The 17,083-nt window shown below is 43.2% G+C and overlaps 1 protein-coding gene across 1 annotated transcript in view; it reads right to left on the reverse strand.

Moving 5' to 3' along the window:
* LOC117361138 (glycerol-3-phosphate dehydrogenase 1-like protein) overlaps window positions 1–17,083 on the reverse strand; it is a 48,004-nt gene that overhangs the window by 11,499 nt on the left and 19,422 nt on the right. The window contains exons 3-4 of the mRNA XM_033946075.1: window positions 5,271–5,411; window positions 3,876–4,014 (exon numbers count right to left, since the gene is read on the reverse strand). Coding sequence (XP_033801966.1) covers window positions 3,876–4,014; window positions 5,271–5,411 — 280 coding nt within the window. The remainder of the gene's footprint in view (window positions 1–3,875; window positions 4,015–5,270; window positions 5,412–17,083) is intronic.

The following is a 17,083-nucleotide window of genomic DNA, read 5'->3' on the forward strand; positions in this document are numbered from 1 at the left end:
AGACCGTCGCTTTATAATGCAGGGATTTTGAGAATCCTGACCTGTGATAGGAACAGCTCTGGGTGTATACTTGATGCATAGCCCAAAAAAGAGGCTGTCGAGGGTCTGTGCCTTACACCCACTTATGTTATCATAATCACATACATTGTTCTGGGCATTTTATTTTTCCATCATGGTGGTTCTCTTTTCTGCTTTCCTGTCTTCTGCTAATTCTCCTTCGAGTGGCTGCTGACCATTTGTCATCTCTCTGCTGTCTTGTTCTGTTCCCTCACTACACCTGTCTTTGAAGTGGAGGAACATTGTCGATAAGATGTCTAAGTCCAACTTTGGATGTTTTGAGAAAACCATTCAAAAACTGGGTGGAGAAAATGTCCATTTTCAAACCTAGAATACATCTATTTTTTTATTTATTTTTTTTAATGGCCCAGCTAGACGTCTAATTTCTTGCCATTATTGAAACAATGTCCAAATTAAAAATGTCCGAAGCAAGCTATTTGCATGTAGGAAGGGCCAGCATTTTTAATGGACTGGCAACACAGACATGCCAGCAGAGCAGTGGGGCACCCTAAGGGGTGCTGCTGTGAACTTCACATTAAGGGTGCCAGGTACCCTTTACATTAAGGGTGCCCTCCAAAACTCCCCCCAAATCTACTGTACCCACCTGTCCACCACCCCAATAGCCCTTATGTCTGCAAGTGTCACCTAGATGGCAGTACAGTGCTTTTTTAGAGGGTTTTGGTAGGCTTACACTTTCCACAATTGTACCAGTTAGGGTGGCATATGGGCCTGGGTCTCCTTCTCTGCAATCCACTGAACTGCCCACCAGGCTACTCCAGAGACCTGCTTGCAGCTCTGCTAGGACTGGCCATAGTATCTGCAGCTATCATAAAGACAGATTTGTATTATTTCATGCAGATATTCGAGGGGTGGGGGTGGGGTCAGTGACCACTGGGGAAGTGTGTGGGGGCCATATTTTCATCCCTCCAGTAGTCATCTTGTCAGTTTGGATACCATTTTGTCCCTTATTCATTTTAAAAAAACAGATCTAAACACAAATGTCCAAAACTGTGTCCTGGATGTTTTGTAAAATGTTTTTAACTATCACTGTAAAATGTCCAAATGCTAAGCCCACCCAAAACACATCTCTCATGCCCCCTTAAGATTTGGATGCACTGGAGACAAAACGACTAGAAAGACGTCTAAAAAGTTAGTTTCAAAAATACCCACTTGGATATTTTGACTACTAAGATGTCCAAGTGCTGTTTTATGCTGTCTTTTGGACGTCTGTCTATTTTGAAAATGAGACCCAAAATGATCTTTCCTTTTTAACTCTTTTCTCTCCTTTTTTCTTTACTACCTCTCTGGTCACTTAAATTTCATCCTTCTTCTTTTTACTTTTCAGCTATCAAATACCATCTCCGTCTCTTACCAACTAGTTTGTCCATTCCCCATCTCACTCCTTCCCACTCCTTCCATTCCATTTCATCTTTAATCAACTCCCCTTTACCATATTTGTACTTCCTGGAATTACTACCTTCCTCATTTGTGTCTTTGCTCACCCCCCCCCCCCCCCCAATTTAGCTTCTCCCACATAGTTACACCATTTCCAGTGTAACCTTCTAGCCCAACACCTGTTCCCTCTTTCTCCTCTCTCTAGCCTGACATCTTCCTGCCCCTTCTCTCTTCCTTCCAGCCTCCTCCCCCATGATAAAAGCATTTTTCCTTCTCTAGTCTTCCTCCAATTGTCAATCATTTCTCCCTCACCCCTTTCTGTCCCTGGATCCAACATCTCCCTCTTTCTCCCTTCCCCCTCCTTCCAATCTCTCCCTCCCTTCCTCTCCTCTATCCCATGACTAGCCTCTCTTCCTTCTCGCCCACTGTCAACATCTCTCTCTCTTCCTTGTGCCCCAGGTCCAACAAATCTTCCTACCCCTCCAACATCTCTCTGTCCCTCCCATCTCACCTCCCCTTCCTCCAACAATCCTCTTTCCCTCAAACCGTACATTTCTTCCTCCCCACCCCCATATCCAACAAGTAAACCTCTCTCCCCTCCTCCATATGCAGCATCTCTTTTCTTTCCTCCATCCCATGAATTTCTCTGTCAGCGTGAATCTCTCCCCCCCCCCCCACAGTCCTGCTTCTCCTTCTCTCTCTTCCAAACCTTTACATCAAAGGGTTGCCAGCAGCAGCAATTCCTATTGGCTGCCTATGCCTAACCCTCTGCTAAGTACTGCCCTCACTTGATGCAACTTCCTGCTTTTTTTGCCTGGGCAGAACGCGTTAGAAGGGAGGCTTCTGGGTTAGCAGTGGGACTGTGGGAATTGCTGCCAGCAACCTAAGGGTCCCACGGCAACAAGAGGGCACCCATGGAAAATCAGGGGTGTGAAACTGCGCAGTGACACCAGGAAATTCTTTTTCACTGAGAGGGTGGTTGATCGCTGGAATAATCTTCCACTTCAGGTGATTGAGGCCAGCAGCGTGCCTGATTTTAAGGCCAAATGGGATCAACATGTGGGATCTATTCACAGAGGAAAGATAGGGGAGGGTCATTAGGGTGGGCAGACTGGATGGGCCGTGGCCCTTATCTGCCGTCTATTTCTATGTTTCTATGTTTCTAAGGTATGGAGAGAGAAGGACCATGGGAGCCTCCTGAGCTCAACTTGCTCCCTCTATGCCAGTACTTTCAAGGGTGCAGCGCTGCTGGGTGGGCCCAAGGCTACACCCCTGGGCAATAGGGGTGAATTTAGTGTGGGGAAAAAAGTTTAGGAGCATAATACTGGTTTTCAGTACTAGGCTCATAAATCTAGGCAAACAAATGGCGGGCCTAAATTTATATAATTTTTAAGCTCATAAATTAAGATGAGTTTTCAGCTGAAAAGTTATGCTCCTAAGTCTGGCTGAAAATAGGACATAAATTTAGGAGGTTAACTTAGGAGCATAAATTTAGGAGATCAACAGTTTCTGAATATGTCCATCAGTCCATACTATGACTATGAGAACAGCCTAGAAACATAGAAACATAGAATAAGACGGCAGAAGAGGGACGGCGGCCCAACAAGTCTGCCCACTCGAGAACCCTCCCTCCCTGGTGTACAATTCACTTAACTGTTCCCATTACCACCTGATAACTTGGGTATGTTTAAATGAGTTAATTGCCTTTAACTGCCAATAAAGGCCCTTAATCAGCATTAATTACACATATAACACCATTTAGGCATAGTCTATAAACTTATCACTTAAGTTCTATAGCTGGATCTTTAAAGGAGGCATAGGAAGGGCAGCAGGTCTCCTTTTTCTTTACCACCTTTTAATATAAAAGGTCCCTGAAAACTTGGAGGGCAATGAAAAGATTACGGACTACGAGATATTTAACATTACACGTAAAGCATTAAAACTACTAGAGAGCCCATACATTCATTTTTTAAAAAGTCAGCTCCCTACATATCATGGAAAGTCAGAAATGAAAACTACTCGGGTGAGAATCTTAGCGCCCCCACCCCTACCCGAACTCGAGGGCCGGAGAAGTTTGTAGCCGAAGCAGCTACAAACTGAAAGAGATGTCTTTTACTTTCAATTTGCTGCGACTTTACACCCCAGGGCACCAATAAGCACAAGAGGTGGGAGAAGAGAGAGAGAGGGAAGCACCGAAGAATCCCTGCGGGAAAGGTAGAAGAAAGAAGGCGAAAGAAGAGGAGGAAGAGCAGCAGCAGACAGAAGACACACAAGAGCAGCGAGCAAATAATAAAGCATAGATTAGACACTGACAAAGAAGCAGAAACCACGAGACTTTAGCACTCGTAAAATCAACCACATTACAGCTTAATTTCTGTCACCCCCAGCCATCCATCCACCATTCGCTATAAAGGACAACTCACCAACTGTTGTTTCGCAGAATTTTTCCTCAGCCACCTCACGGGCAATGTTGGCCCCCATCAGAACACTAACTTCAATTTCAAGATTCTGCCGAATAATATCTGATATGAGCTTCAGGCCTTCTGGACCTTCGTCAACTCCCTGTTAACAAGAAAGATTAGCATTGCATTAGCTGGCAATTAGCAAGAAGATAAAAGCACTTCTGCGTGTTCAAGCTTTCGGATCAGAAGCATGAGTTAAGTGCCGATGCCTCGTAATTTGTGTTGATTTAGGCCTAGATTCACTAAACTTATCGATCTGGATCATTGTTGGGCGATTCGCAGCCAAGTTTTGCCGAGCGACTGACTCACTACAGATTCAGCGTGCAAATGATCTGATCTGACGCATGCCCACAAGCAATCCCTCGGATCGCTGTAGATCGATTGAGATGCATGCGCAGATTATCCTTGTTGGTTGTAGATGCCATTTGCGCATGCGCTTGCTCTTCGCACAAGTGAGCTTAAAATAAAGGGGGAGGGGTGGCTGCACTTTACTTGCTGGCCCTATGAGTGAACATTTTAAAAGGAATCATTTTTGTGCAGCCAGATTATAGAACAAAACACACTTTAAACTCGTGGGTTAAAACCATGGCTTAGCACTGCGCTTTTTGCAGAATATAAGGAAGTTCGTATGCATATGTATAAATATTTTACATTTTTATATTTTTTTATTTTCATTGTTGGGGCTGTAACCTCGACACTGGGATTTCAAGGTAGCAGAGAGCAGGAGAGTCAGCATGGACAGTAAGCAACTGGTCCTCAGCAGTCGCTTCATTTCGGATCGGCAAACCCAATCGGTGTTTCTTCTTCTGCTTAGTGAATTGATGGCTTCCTACTTATGCATATAAATTAACACTTACACACAAGTTAGATGTACACTGTCTGAGAGTATATAAAATTCAAAGTGCAGGTTTAATCATCCGTTCTCAATGGAGGAAAAAGCCTCAGACAAGGGCCCTCCCACCTCCACAATGGTGGAATAAAGGTGGTAGAGCGTTCACCTCAATGGCTCAAAAAACCTCCTTAGACTAAAAGGACAATGCACTGTTTTAGAGTGTAAAAAATGAATGTACTGGGTGATAGATAAAAAAACACCTTATCAACTTAACTTAGATGATCGGTACACCGACGGTGGCCAGCGTTTCACTTTTCAGCTAACATGTTTGAGACGCATGCAGCGTCTATTTAAAAGTTTTGATCGGAGACGTTACACCCTGAGTTGGACAAGTTCCTGCTAAACTGGAACATACGCAGGTGAGGCTGGACTCATCTGGAAAACAATCTGTCAGTGCAGTGTTTGCTGAGCTTCCATTTTTAACCTAGGTCTTCAGCTTTTGGCATCACACACACACACATTACCTTAATCAGCGAAATCCCAAATGCCCCTTGTTTTATGTGCCCGACCAACTGATCACAGACACGGCCGATAAACTGATGGGGAAGAACGAAGACCAGAATGTTGGCTCCGGCTACAGCTTCGGTCACATCCTGTACAGCAACCTAAAGGTTAAAAAGGCAAGTTACAGCTTGTGGACTGCTTTCTGTACAGTTTCCTGTTACCCAGTCACCTTCACCCAAGGCTCATCCACTGTGGGGGGGGGGGGGGGGGGGAGGGGGAGACCAGAGATGAATCCTCATACCACATGTTCTGTAAATAAACACCTTTATTACAGCCCTAGATGCCCTTTTTTTTTTTTTTTTAAATCTTTATTGATACAAATAAAAGAACAATAATTGTTATGTACAATGCACTATTAGCTATATGGGTAACATATTTATCATTCAAGATTTTCTAGATTCCCTATATTTAATAATAACATAACATATTATAGAATGTAAATGAAAATAAAATAAGTTACCCAAATGTCATCATCAATATTTAATCCCCACCCTCCAACCTCCTCCTCCCCTGGATGTGTAAAGGTAATTTAACAGAAGGAAAGAAAAGATAAACATTATTATAATTACACAAAATTAGTCAATGGGCTCCAAACTTTATTAAATACACTACTAAAACCCCTACATTCTGCATTAATTCTTTCATATCGGTGCATTGTACACAAATTCACCCACCAAAAAGATGCCCTTTTTCTATCCTGATTCAATAAACAGCACCTAAAATAAAAGGCACCAAGGAAAGCGGCGCATAGTGCATGTCAGTCTTAAGTTAGGTGCCGTTAGCTGTTTATAGAATTGTGTCTAGCAGTGCCTAACGTGGACTTAGGCACCAGTAGGTGTCCAAACCTTAGGCTAGGGTTTTCTTGGCTTAAACATCGTCGCCTAAGTCCAAAACAGGCACCTACATCCCAAACATGCCCACAATCTGCCCCTAACCATGCTTACTTTCTAGAAGTTGCATTGGACTAGGCGTCTACCTCAAAGTGGTAGGCACCTACCGACCAATTAAAGTCAGTTACGAGGTGCCAATTAAGCTTTTTAAGTAATTAAAGTTAGGCACCTAGATTGCCTAGGTATGCTGATCCAGGCGCCTAACTTTAAGTGTCTTTATAGAGTCGGGGCCAATATGACTCAACTGAACCACCCCATGATAAAGATAAGAATCATCCATACTATATTATCTACAGAACTTCTGCTGAATGGGACGATTCATCGTGGCCATTTCAACGTGGGATATTTCATCACGTCTGCGCTGAATCGTCCTCTCCACATCACCATCGATGCCTCTCCTCCTCTCTGCCCCAGTGGCATAGTAAAGAGGAGCGGGGGTGTGGACTGCCCCTCCCCATGCCATTTTGCAGGGGGCATCAGTGCCTCTCTGCCCCCCTTACCTCTTGAAAAGTTTGCGGGCATGAGCAGCATCTTCCATCCCTTGCTTCGCCGGCCTTGGCTCCCTTCCGCCGTCACTTCCTAGTCACTGGACAAGGACGTCGTGTCAGAGGGGAGCCAAGGCCGGTGCAAGTAGGAGGAAGATGCTCCTTGAGCCAGCAAACTTTTCAAGAGGTATACAGTAACGGCAGTGGGAGGGAGGGGGTGACACTCGAGCAGTGGGGAAGAGTAAGGGGCATCCCTGGTTTGGGGGGGTGTATGGAGGGCATTGCCCCCTAAACAAGGTCAGGTGCTGCTATGATGCCCCTGAGCTGACAGCAGGGTGTAGGAAAATTCATCATGATTGATTCAGCATTGAAATGGCCACGCTGAATTGTCCTAGACCCAAACTTATGTAGAATTTCTTCATGAGAATATGCTTGGTGCTGCCGTGTTTCCTCGAAACTAAGACCCACCTCCCAAAATATCCCTAGTTGGATTGACCCCTGAAGCTCCTCCCGAATGTCCCCAACACACCCCAATTTGCAGTTGGCAGCACTTTCTCCCCTCCTCCCCCCATGTGTAGCATCTTTCCTCCCCTCACCCATCCCCTTCTGCAACATCTTACCATCCCTCCTTCCCATCCCACGCAGCAGAACCCCACCAACCCTCCCACTACGAGGCCGACATACCTCTGTTCAAAACAGCAGCGGCAGCAGCACTGAACAGGCTGCTGCGGCCTTTCCTGCTGAGGCCTTCCCTGTGCCGCCGTGTCACTGATGACATCATCAGTAATGCGGCAGAGAGAAGGCCCCGGCAGTTCTGCTACACAGGGGGCTGGGAGGGAGAAATAAAAAAGATACTGCACAGGGGAGATCAGTTGGCGAGGTCGTCAGGGTTCTGCTGCATAGGGTGAATGGCTTCGTATTATCTGTTCTACAAAGATCTCAAGACATTTTTATTTCAGAAATGTTATGACATCTGAAATTCAGTTCAAGGATGAGCTATAATTTGTTTATTTGTTAACCATTTAAAGCTCTATTTTATAGGGAAGATGCGGCATACAAGAACAATGCTTACATTAGATTAGATCTAATGCAACATAATGAAATTGCTTTCGGGGTTCTGCTACACAGGGGGTGTGGATGGGAGGGAGGGATAGAAAGATGCTGCACAAGGGGATGGGTGATAGATGATCGCTGTACACACAAAAAAACCCTAGTGCATTTTTTGGACCCAAAATTAATATAAAAGACAGTGTCTTATTTTCAGGAAAACATGGTAGATTAAAATAAAGTATTCTTTTAATATACTTTTCTACATGGAACATCCACTGTGCTTATTAATCTTCAATTACAAAGTGACTAGAAAAGGGCTTCTTGAAGCTTTCCTGGGGACCCCACAGCCAGTTGGTCTGTAGGATAAATACATAAACTAAATTTAAGTGCACTGGAGACTCGGAAAGATAGTTACTAAGGTAACTCCAATGGTAAATATCAATTTGCACTGCTCCAAGCAGAACATCACACATTCCTGGTTGCAGTAATGCAGACTGTGGGCTCCAAGTTGGACACACTATCTCTTAAAAAGGCTGTGATAATATAAATTCTACTATAGTTCCATCTTCTGACTCCTTCCTTCAGATACACAATCATCATATGTCCTCCCAAAGCTTGACCCCCAAACTATAATTATCTCTACCTTCCTGACACCTAAACTATATATCTTCTATCCCTTGACGTGTGTGTGTGTGTGTGTCTGTGTCTGTGTGTGAGGTTTGAGACACGATACCCTATCTGTCTGCCCTGTAGGTGACAGTTCACATGTGGGATTTGGGTGGAGTTTGGAAGGCTCACAGATTCCACCATAAGTGTAGTGGTTGGAGAAGGATATGAGTTCCCATCTCTATGGTTGACTACACTGCTCATCAGGCTTCTCCAGGAACTTGCTTGCTGCTTTACTAGGACATCTAAAGCTGTCATGCAGGGAGGTATGTACTGTTTTGTACATATCTTGGGGGAGGGGGGGGTTTGGAAGGAGGTCAGTGACCATGGAGAAGTGTGGAAGGGTTATGCTTATATCCCTTCATGGGGCACCTTTTTGGCACTTATTCATTATTAAAACAGGCTTAACCCCAAACGTTTAACTTATGCCCGCCTGGACATATTCAAAAATGTTTGATTATGGCAGAAAAACATCCAAGTCATAAGCCCACTCTAGTACCAACCAAACCATGCCTCTATCATGACCCCTTGAGATTTAAATGAACTGCAGATGAACAGTATAGATATACATCTAGAATATAGATTTTGAAAATAGCAAATTGGAAGAGTTTGCAAGAAAAACATCTGTCTGCCCCTTTATACCATTTTTGGATGTTTATCTTTCTTGAAAATGAACCTCAATCTAATACATGATTTAAATAGCACACATATACCAGCTTTCAATAATGATAAAAGAATTACAGTATACAATGTAAAATTTACTAAAACAAAAATGAATGTAAATTATCAAATAAAGTTTTTAATCTCTTTTACGAAAACTAAAATAACCCAATTCTGTCCAAACATTGAAACATGATGACAGATAAAGGCCAAATGGCCCATCCAGTCTTACCATCCAAAGCATCCACTATCTCTTCCTCTCTCTAAGAGATCCCACGTGCCTATCCCAGGCCCTTTTGAATTAAGACACAGTCTCTGTCTCCACCACCTCTACCGGGAGACTGTTCCATGCATCTACCATCCTTTCTGTAAAAAAGTATTTCCTTAGATTACTCCTGAGCCTATCACCTCTTAACTTCATCATATGTCCTCTCCTTCCAGAGCTTTCTTTCAAATGAAAAAGACTCGACTCATGTGCATTTATGCTACCTAGGTATTTAAACATCTCTATCAATACCTCCTTTTTCCTACTGGCCATAACTCTCCCTATGCAACCTAGCATCCTTCTAGCTTTCGCTTCCTTCAGCCATCTACACCAGAACAGAAGGGGAGTACCTTGGGAATAGTATCTATTTGGCTTGCAGGGCCTTGGCATCCTCGCAAGCAAAGGTATGTTTTGCGTGGTAGAGGAGAAGAAAGGAGGAGGAAGAAATGTTGCCTCCCAGTCCACCCTTGGGTCCCCCAGAAATGGAGAATTGGATACACCCCTGATTGTAATGAATATGTATGAAGGAGATTTTGAATACCTGCTACTTCCATTGCATTTAATCTCTGTGATGCATATTCATTTCAGATAATCACAAAAACATGAGCCATTAGTGGACCTCAAGGGCTGAGAATGAAGGCCAAGGACGTAAAGCATCAGGAGATAAAGTGAGTTGCCCAGGCCAAAAAGAATAACAGTGACAGAAGCAGGATTTGAGCTGCAAAAATCTGAGGGAACGGTACAGTTTAGGGGGTGAAGAACTTATAATAATAATAATAATAATAACAGTTTATATACCGCAATACCGTTAAATTCTATGCGGTTTACAATAGATTAAGCGAGGTACAAATTGATTGAATTTAAGAGGGGGAAGAGGAGAGTTAATAGGACCAGAAATGCGTTGTTGAGGAGAAAGAGATTAATAGGACAGAGGAATCACTATGGAGGAAAAAGAAGATGAGTGGGTCAGTTGTCTAGATACTTTAGGAACAGTTGAGTTTTTAGACGTTTTCTGAATTCCTCATAAGTAGTGGGCGAAAGCAGTTGATCTAGGTCTTTACCCCACAATGCTGCTTGATGTGAAAGAAGGTGTTCATGGTGTTTTTTCAGTTTACAACCTCTAACTGGGGGGGGAAACGAAGTAGGAATGAGAGCTTCTCTTGTGTCTGTTGGCAGAGAAGGAGAAAAGGTCAATTATGTATTTAGGGGCAAGTCTGTTTAGCGCTTTAAAGCAGAAGCAGGCAAATTTAAACTTATGTGTGCGACAGAAGAGCAGGACTTGGGTGTGATTGTATGTGATGATCTTGGGTGTGATTGTATGGGATGATCTTAAGGTGGCCAAACAGGTTGAAAAGGTGACAGCAAAAGCTAGAAGAATGCTAGGGTGCATAGGGAGAGGTATGGCCAGTAGGAAAAAGGAGGTACTGATGCCCCTGTATAAGACTCTGGTGAGACCTCATTTAGAATATTGTGTATAATTCTGGAGGCCACACCTTCAAAAAGATATAAAAAGGATGGAGTCGGTCCAAAGGAAAGCTACTAAAATGGTGTGTGTTCTTCGTCATAAGGCGTATGGGGACAGACTTCAAGATCTCAATCTGTACACTTTAGAGGAAAGTTGGGAGAGGAGAGATATGATAGAGATGTTTAAATACCTACGTAATGTAAATGTGCATGAGTTGAGTCTCTTTCATTTGAAAGGAAGCTCTGGAATGAGAGGGCATAGAATGAAGTTAAGAGGTGAAAGGCTCCGGAGTAATCTAAGGAAATACTTTTTTACAGAAAGGGTGGCAGATGCATGAAACAGTCTCCCAGAAGAGGTGGTGGAGACAGAGACTGTGTCTGAATTCAAAAGGGCTTGGGATAGGCACATGGGATCTGATTACAGATATCCTGAAAGCCAGAGATGCTGGATTCCCTTGAGGACTGGGAGTAAAGGCCAAGGCCTTAAGTACTGAATTAGACTGTAAGCTCTTTTGGATAATTGGAAGCCTGTGAGTAAGTCTGCTCCTCTAATTAGAATAAAGTGCAGTAACAGGCAGGCACAGTTTTCAGAATAGTTCTGCCAAAAGCAGTTTCCACACCCTATAGTTGGGGTGAGACAACCGCATACAAATGCCGAAGGGAATATAAATCACTGAGGTTTCTTATATGTCACATGTGTCTTTCCAGCCAACTCAGTGGAATGTATTTGTTCAAATCATGAGAAGAGTGGTGGCTTGGTGGTTACAACAACGAACTGTAAGATTTCCTGTGACATGAGGTCGAGTCCTCTCCTTCACTGACTCTGTCACCCTGGACAATCACTGTCACTTTCCCTTTGTTTCAAGGACCACAGGCATCTCAATTAGAGAATGACATGGGGACAAATTTTCCCCCATCCCCGTAGAAACTCATTTTCCCGTTCCCGCAAGTCCTTTTCCTGACCTGTTCCTGCAAGCTCCGCCCTCATCTGCACAAGCCTCAAACACTTTAAAATCATAAGTGTTCAAGGCTTGTACGGTTAAGGCTGAGCTTGCAGGAATGGGGCAGGGGCAGGGACAGCGACAATAATCACGGGGACGGAGAAATTGAGTTCCTGCTGAGATGGGGCCAATTTATCCCTGTGTCATTCTCTAGTCTCAATTTGTCTTTACCAAGCAGTCATATTTAAGGTCATTGTGAGGAGATGCCACCATTATTACATTAGAGATTTCTATTCCACCATTACCTTGCGGTTCAAGGCGGATTACAAAAGATATAAAAATGGGGGTTACAAAAGATATAAAAAATGGGGGTTACAATGGAAGAACAATTGTCATTTCTAGAGTTGTTAAGAGTAAATGAAGTTAGGACTGTTTCAGGAATTTCTTGAAGAGTATAGTTTTTATTTCTTTTCTGAAAATCTTGTAGTCTGGGGTGGTTAACAGTAGGTTGGAGATTTGGTTATCTAGTTTTGCGGCTCGAGTGGCTAGGAGGCCATCGTATTGTTTTGTCCGTTTTACTTCCTTGATCGGGGGAGTTGTGAATGGGGAGTGCGTTTTTCTATGTCTGGTTGAGGTTGCTTGGATGAGGCGATTGTTTAGGTAGGCTGGGCTGTTTCCTTTTAGGGTTTTGAATATCATGCAGTAGAATTTAAATAGTATTCTTTCTTGGATTGGTAGCCAGTGTGAGTTGATGTAAGCCTCTGTGATATGATCCTGTTTCCTCAATGAGTAGATGAGTCTCAGAGCAGTATTTTGGATTGTTTGTAGTTGCTTGGTCATTGTGGCAGGGCAGGGGAGGTAGAGGATGTTGCAATAGTCTAGCAATCCTAGAATTAGGGATTGCACTATAAGCTGGAATTGTGTACTTTCAAAGAATTTCCGGACTTGTCTCAGATTTCTCATTATTGCGAAGGATTTCTGTATGGTTTTATTTATTTGCGGTTGCATAGTACAGCATCTGTCTATTGTCATTCCTAGTAGTTTTATGGTGGTTTGGATTGGATAGTTCATTGAATTAAGTTCTAAATTGGTTATAGTTGGGACTTTGTCATTTTCGAGGAGGATGAATTTAGTTTTATCTGGGTTGAGTTTCAGTTTGTGTTCTTTTATCCAGGTCGTAACTGTTTCTAGTGTTCGATGTAGTATGTTTGTCATGGTGGTCTTTGGCTGATCATATGGTATGAGGATGGTGATATCATCCGCATAACTATAGGTGGTTGAGCCTAGATTGTCCAGGTATGCTCCGAGAGAGACAGTGTATAGGTTGAAGAGAGTAGGGGATAGTGGGGATCCCTGTGGTACGCCGCAAGGGTTTGACCAAGGATCTGATTTTTCTTTGTTTGATTTTACTCTGTAGGTTCTGGATTTTAGGAAGCCTTCAAACCAAGAATATACTTTATCTAAGATACCTATTGCATCCAAGATTTGAAGAAGAATGTTATGATCAACTAGGTCAAATGCTGCAGTCAGGTCCAGTTGTATGAGAAGCATTTTTTTTCCTGTGCTGAGATGTTGTCTGGCTGTGTCCATAAGGGAGCCTAGTAATGTCTCTGTACTGAAGTTGGTTCTGAATCCAGATTGCATGGGGTGGAGTAAGTTATGGTCGTCTAGATAGTTTGTGAGGAGTTTGGCTATTAGGCCTTCTGTAATTTTGACATATAGCGATATTGAGGCAATGGGTCTGAAGTTGGATGGTTGGTCCGTTGGTCCTTTGGGGTCTTTTTGAATTGGAGTAATGATGATTTCGCTGAGGTCAGTAGGGAAAATGCCATCTGTGAGTGTAGTTTGTAACCATTGCAGAAGTAGAGTACGGAATTTTATACTGGAGGTGGGAAGGAGATATGATGGGCAGTGGTTGAGGTCACAGGAAGTGTGGCTGTATTTTTTTGTAGAGTTTATTGAGTTCAGACCATTGTATGTTGGGGAATTGAGACCATGTTCTGTCTGCTGCAGTAGATTCTTTTTCTGTGGGGTGAATTGTGATTTCGTTTAGGTGGGATGGGGTAAAATTGAGGGTGGCTCTGGCATTAGTAATTTTGCTCTTGAAATGATCTGCTAAGAGGGTAGCTGAGGGGGGTGGGGTGTTAGTGGTCGTGTAGGGTTTGGTGTCAGTTAGGTCTTTTAATATTTGGAATAGTTTTTTGGTATCTTGGGTTTCTGTGCCTATAAGATTTGTGTAGTGAATTTTCCTCTTGTCTTTTAGTAGAAGTTTATATTGTTTGTTAATTTTTTTCCAGGCGGTTTTCATTTGATCTAGATTTGTTTTTCTCCATTTTCTTTCTAATCGTCTGCATTGTCTTTTAAGTTGGAGCAGATCGTTGTCAAACCATTGGTCTGATCTTCTACTGATTCTAGTTTTGGTTTGTAGTGGGGCTAGTTCGTCCAGGATGTTGGTGGCTAGATTATTGCAGTGAGAGATGAAGTCTTTTGGGTCGCAGTCCTGGAGTGTTTCATCTATTTTTGTCCAGAATACGGTTGGCTCGATATGTTTGCGTGAGGTGTATGTTATTTTTTTGGATTTAGGTATGGTTTTGTTCTTGGTCCAGTTGATGTTGAAATTGTAAGTGTAGTGGTCTGACCAGAGGGATGGGGACCAGGTTCCATTGAGTGTTTGAATTACTGGGGTGGTTGGTTGATGGGTCATGAAGGCTGCAATGTCAAGTTGATGTCCTTTTTCATATACTTATCCCAAACTTTCTTAGAAACATGATGGCAGATGAAGTCCACATGACCCATCCGATCTGCCCACCTGCAGCATCCACTATCTTCTCCTTTCCATCTCTCCTTGAGGCACAGAATGGAGGGAGGGAGAGGGGCATGCTGGGACTCGGGAAGTGAGCACAAACTTTGGACAAATGATAGAAGGAAGGAGGGAGGGGCATGTACTAGGGGCACAGAATGGAGGGAAGGAGGGAGGAGCATGAGCCATAGGATGGAAGAATTGAGGGCAGGAGGGAAAGAGATGCTGAGGTGAGTGAGGGACCAGAAAGGGAGAATTGGGTGTCTGAGAGAGGGAAAGAGAGATGGTGCACATGGGGAGATGAAGAAAGAGGAGAATTGTTGGACATGATGGTGGGAGAGGAGTGAGGTAGAGATGCATGGGGAAGAGGGAGTAATGTTGGATGTGGTGGTAGAGAGGGAACAGTGGGATAGATGGAAAGAGATGCAAGAGGGGCCTCAAGGAGGTGAAGAAGGTGGGAAGAATACTAGGATCCAAGTTACATACAAATTCAACTTAAGAACAGTTTAAAAAAACGGAACCTGTTCTTAACCCAGGAACTGCCTGTATATGAATCATGGTAAGAAGTTGAAGATGCAAAAACTTGAGATTCCATATAATGAATTTTTATAGAATTAGGTCCAACATAGGAGGATGTCAGCTGCACATGTGGTAATAAATTTCTCTAAGCTATAATTATCTAACAAGTTAAAGCCCGTCCAACCCTTGAGCAGATAGAGCAGTTGCTGATTCTTGCTGCACTAATTCCTTCTCCATAGGATTAACATTAGATGTTATTTGCAGTGGAGTAGAAAAGGTTGCTTAATGATTTCTTATTAGCAAAGAAGATTGTCAAGTGCTCAGCTGAAACGGCAAAGTATTTAACTCAGTCTGTACCAACAATTCCTTAGTTACCCGAAACAATGATTTTTCTGGACGGTCATTTTTAAATGAAGCCAAAGCTTTTGGTTCTATGCTTCCTGGCTCTCCAACACCCTCCTCCCACCGGAACCAATAAAGCTCAACTTCCCTACCCCCCAGACCCACCCATAGGCAATCCCTAGGCCACCCAGACCACCCTGATGGCCTAGTGGCTTGTAGGGGCAGCAGCAATTCCCAGTTGCTCCTGCCTGTGCATCTTTGCAGTTGTATCTGTGCAGATTCCAAACCCATAACTGCCACCACAACCTCCAGTGGCAATCTCAGAAAACTGCTGCTGGAAGTTCTGGAAGTTGAGCTGGCATGGACAGAAGTGACTAGGATTTGCTCTTTCTCCTACAAGCTACTAAGCCATGGTGATACAGTAGGCTTGAGGAGGGCTTCTTCTGTTCAGGAGGGGAAGAAGGGAGGAAGTTGAGCTCCTTCAGTTGGGGGGACAGTGGGAGGGAGGGAGTGGAGGCTGTCCCTATTTGGGGGCAGGCAGGATAAATTGGGCCCTAGATTTGGTTTCGGTAGATCTCTAATGCAGACTCTTTTCTTGTGAGCTGCATCCTTTGGGAGTTTTTTGTATTTGGCTCACACCTCTCTCAGTAGTAACACAAGACAAGTTACATAGAGGGCTTACAATCTAAAAGTCTGACATTCAAAACAGCTCAGATCCTAAATATATGCTTAGGATTACCAGGTCCGGATTTACCCGGACATGTCTTCTTTTTAGAGGACTGTCCAGACGGGTTTTCAAAACCCAGCAGTTTGTCCCAGATTTGAAAAGCGTTGAGCAGAGACCCTCAAGATGGGCCTGAAGAGACGAGGTTTGCATGGGGCTGGGGGGCTGGAATGGAGCAGGGATGAGGGCAGAGGCGGAATGGGGCAGGGTCACAGATCCTCTTTTTTTTAACAAAAAATCTGGTAACTCTGTATGCGCTCCTATGTTACACTCGTAAATTTGGGTCATATTTACTAAAAAGCGCTACGTGTTAACAGCCAAAAGTAACCCATCTTAAGTGCAGAGGCTCCTTGGAACTCCTGGGGCTCTGTCCAGCATTCCCTCTCTACCTTAGTAAACAGGCCCTTTTGTATCTTATTTTCAACAAAACTTAGGAGAATAAGTTGTTTGTTGTTGTGTTTTTTTTAATTCTTTATTAAGTTTTCAACTACAATTGTGCAACAAATGATTCACAAATATGGATAATTCAAAACAAGCACAATGGAGCTTATAGACTTCAACGTACAATTATATTATCCCCACCCTCCCACCTAATATATAATTAAAATAAAACCTTAACAAAACTATTCATGAAATCCCTAAATCAAATTCCAATTCCCTTTCCTCCCCCCACCCTCCCTGGATGTGTATGTTTACATGTCTATGAAATAAAACTCATTTATTCCTCCTTACAAAATTTAGCCAATGGCTCCCAAACATCCAGAAAGTTCCGGTAGCGTCCCTGTTGTATGGCCATGCAATATTCCATGTTAAAGGTGTAACATAGAGATTCCCACCAGAATATATAGTGAAAACTCATTTTAAATTTAGGAGTTTAAAAGTTATGCTCATAAATTTAAGCAAGACATTCATTTGTATAGATTTATGAGCCTAGACCTGGAAACCAGTGTGACGTTCCTAACTTCTT

This window comes from Geotrypetes seraphini, chromosome 5 (genome assembly GCF_902459505.1).
Source record: "Geotrypetes seraphini chromosome 5, aGeoSer1.1, whole genome shotgun sequence".
Lineage (NCBI taxonomy): Eukaryota > Metazoa > Chordata > Amphibia > Gymnophiona > Dermophiidae > Geotrypetes > Geotrypetes seraphini.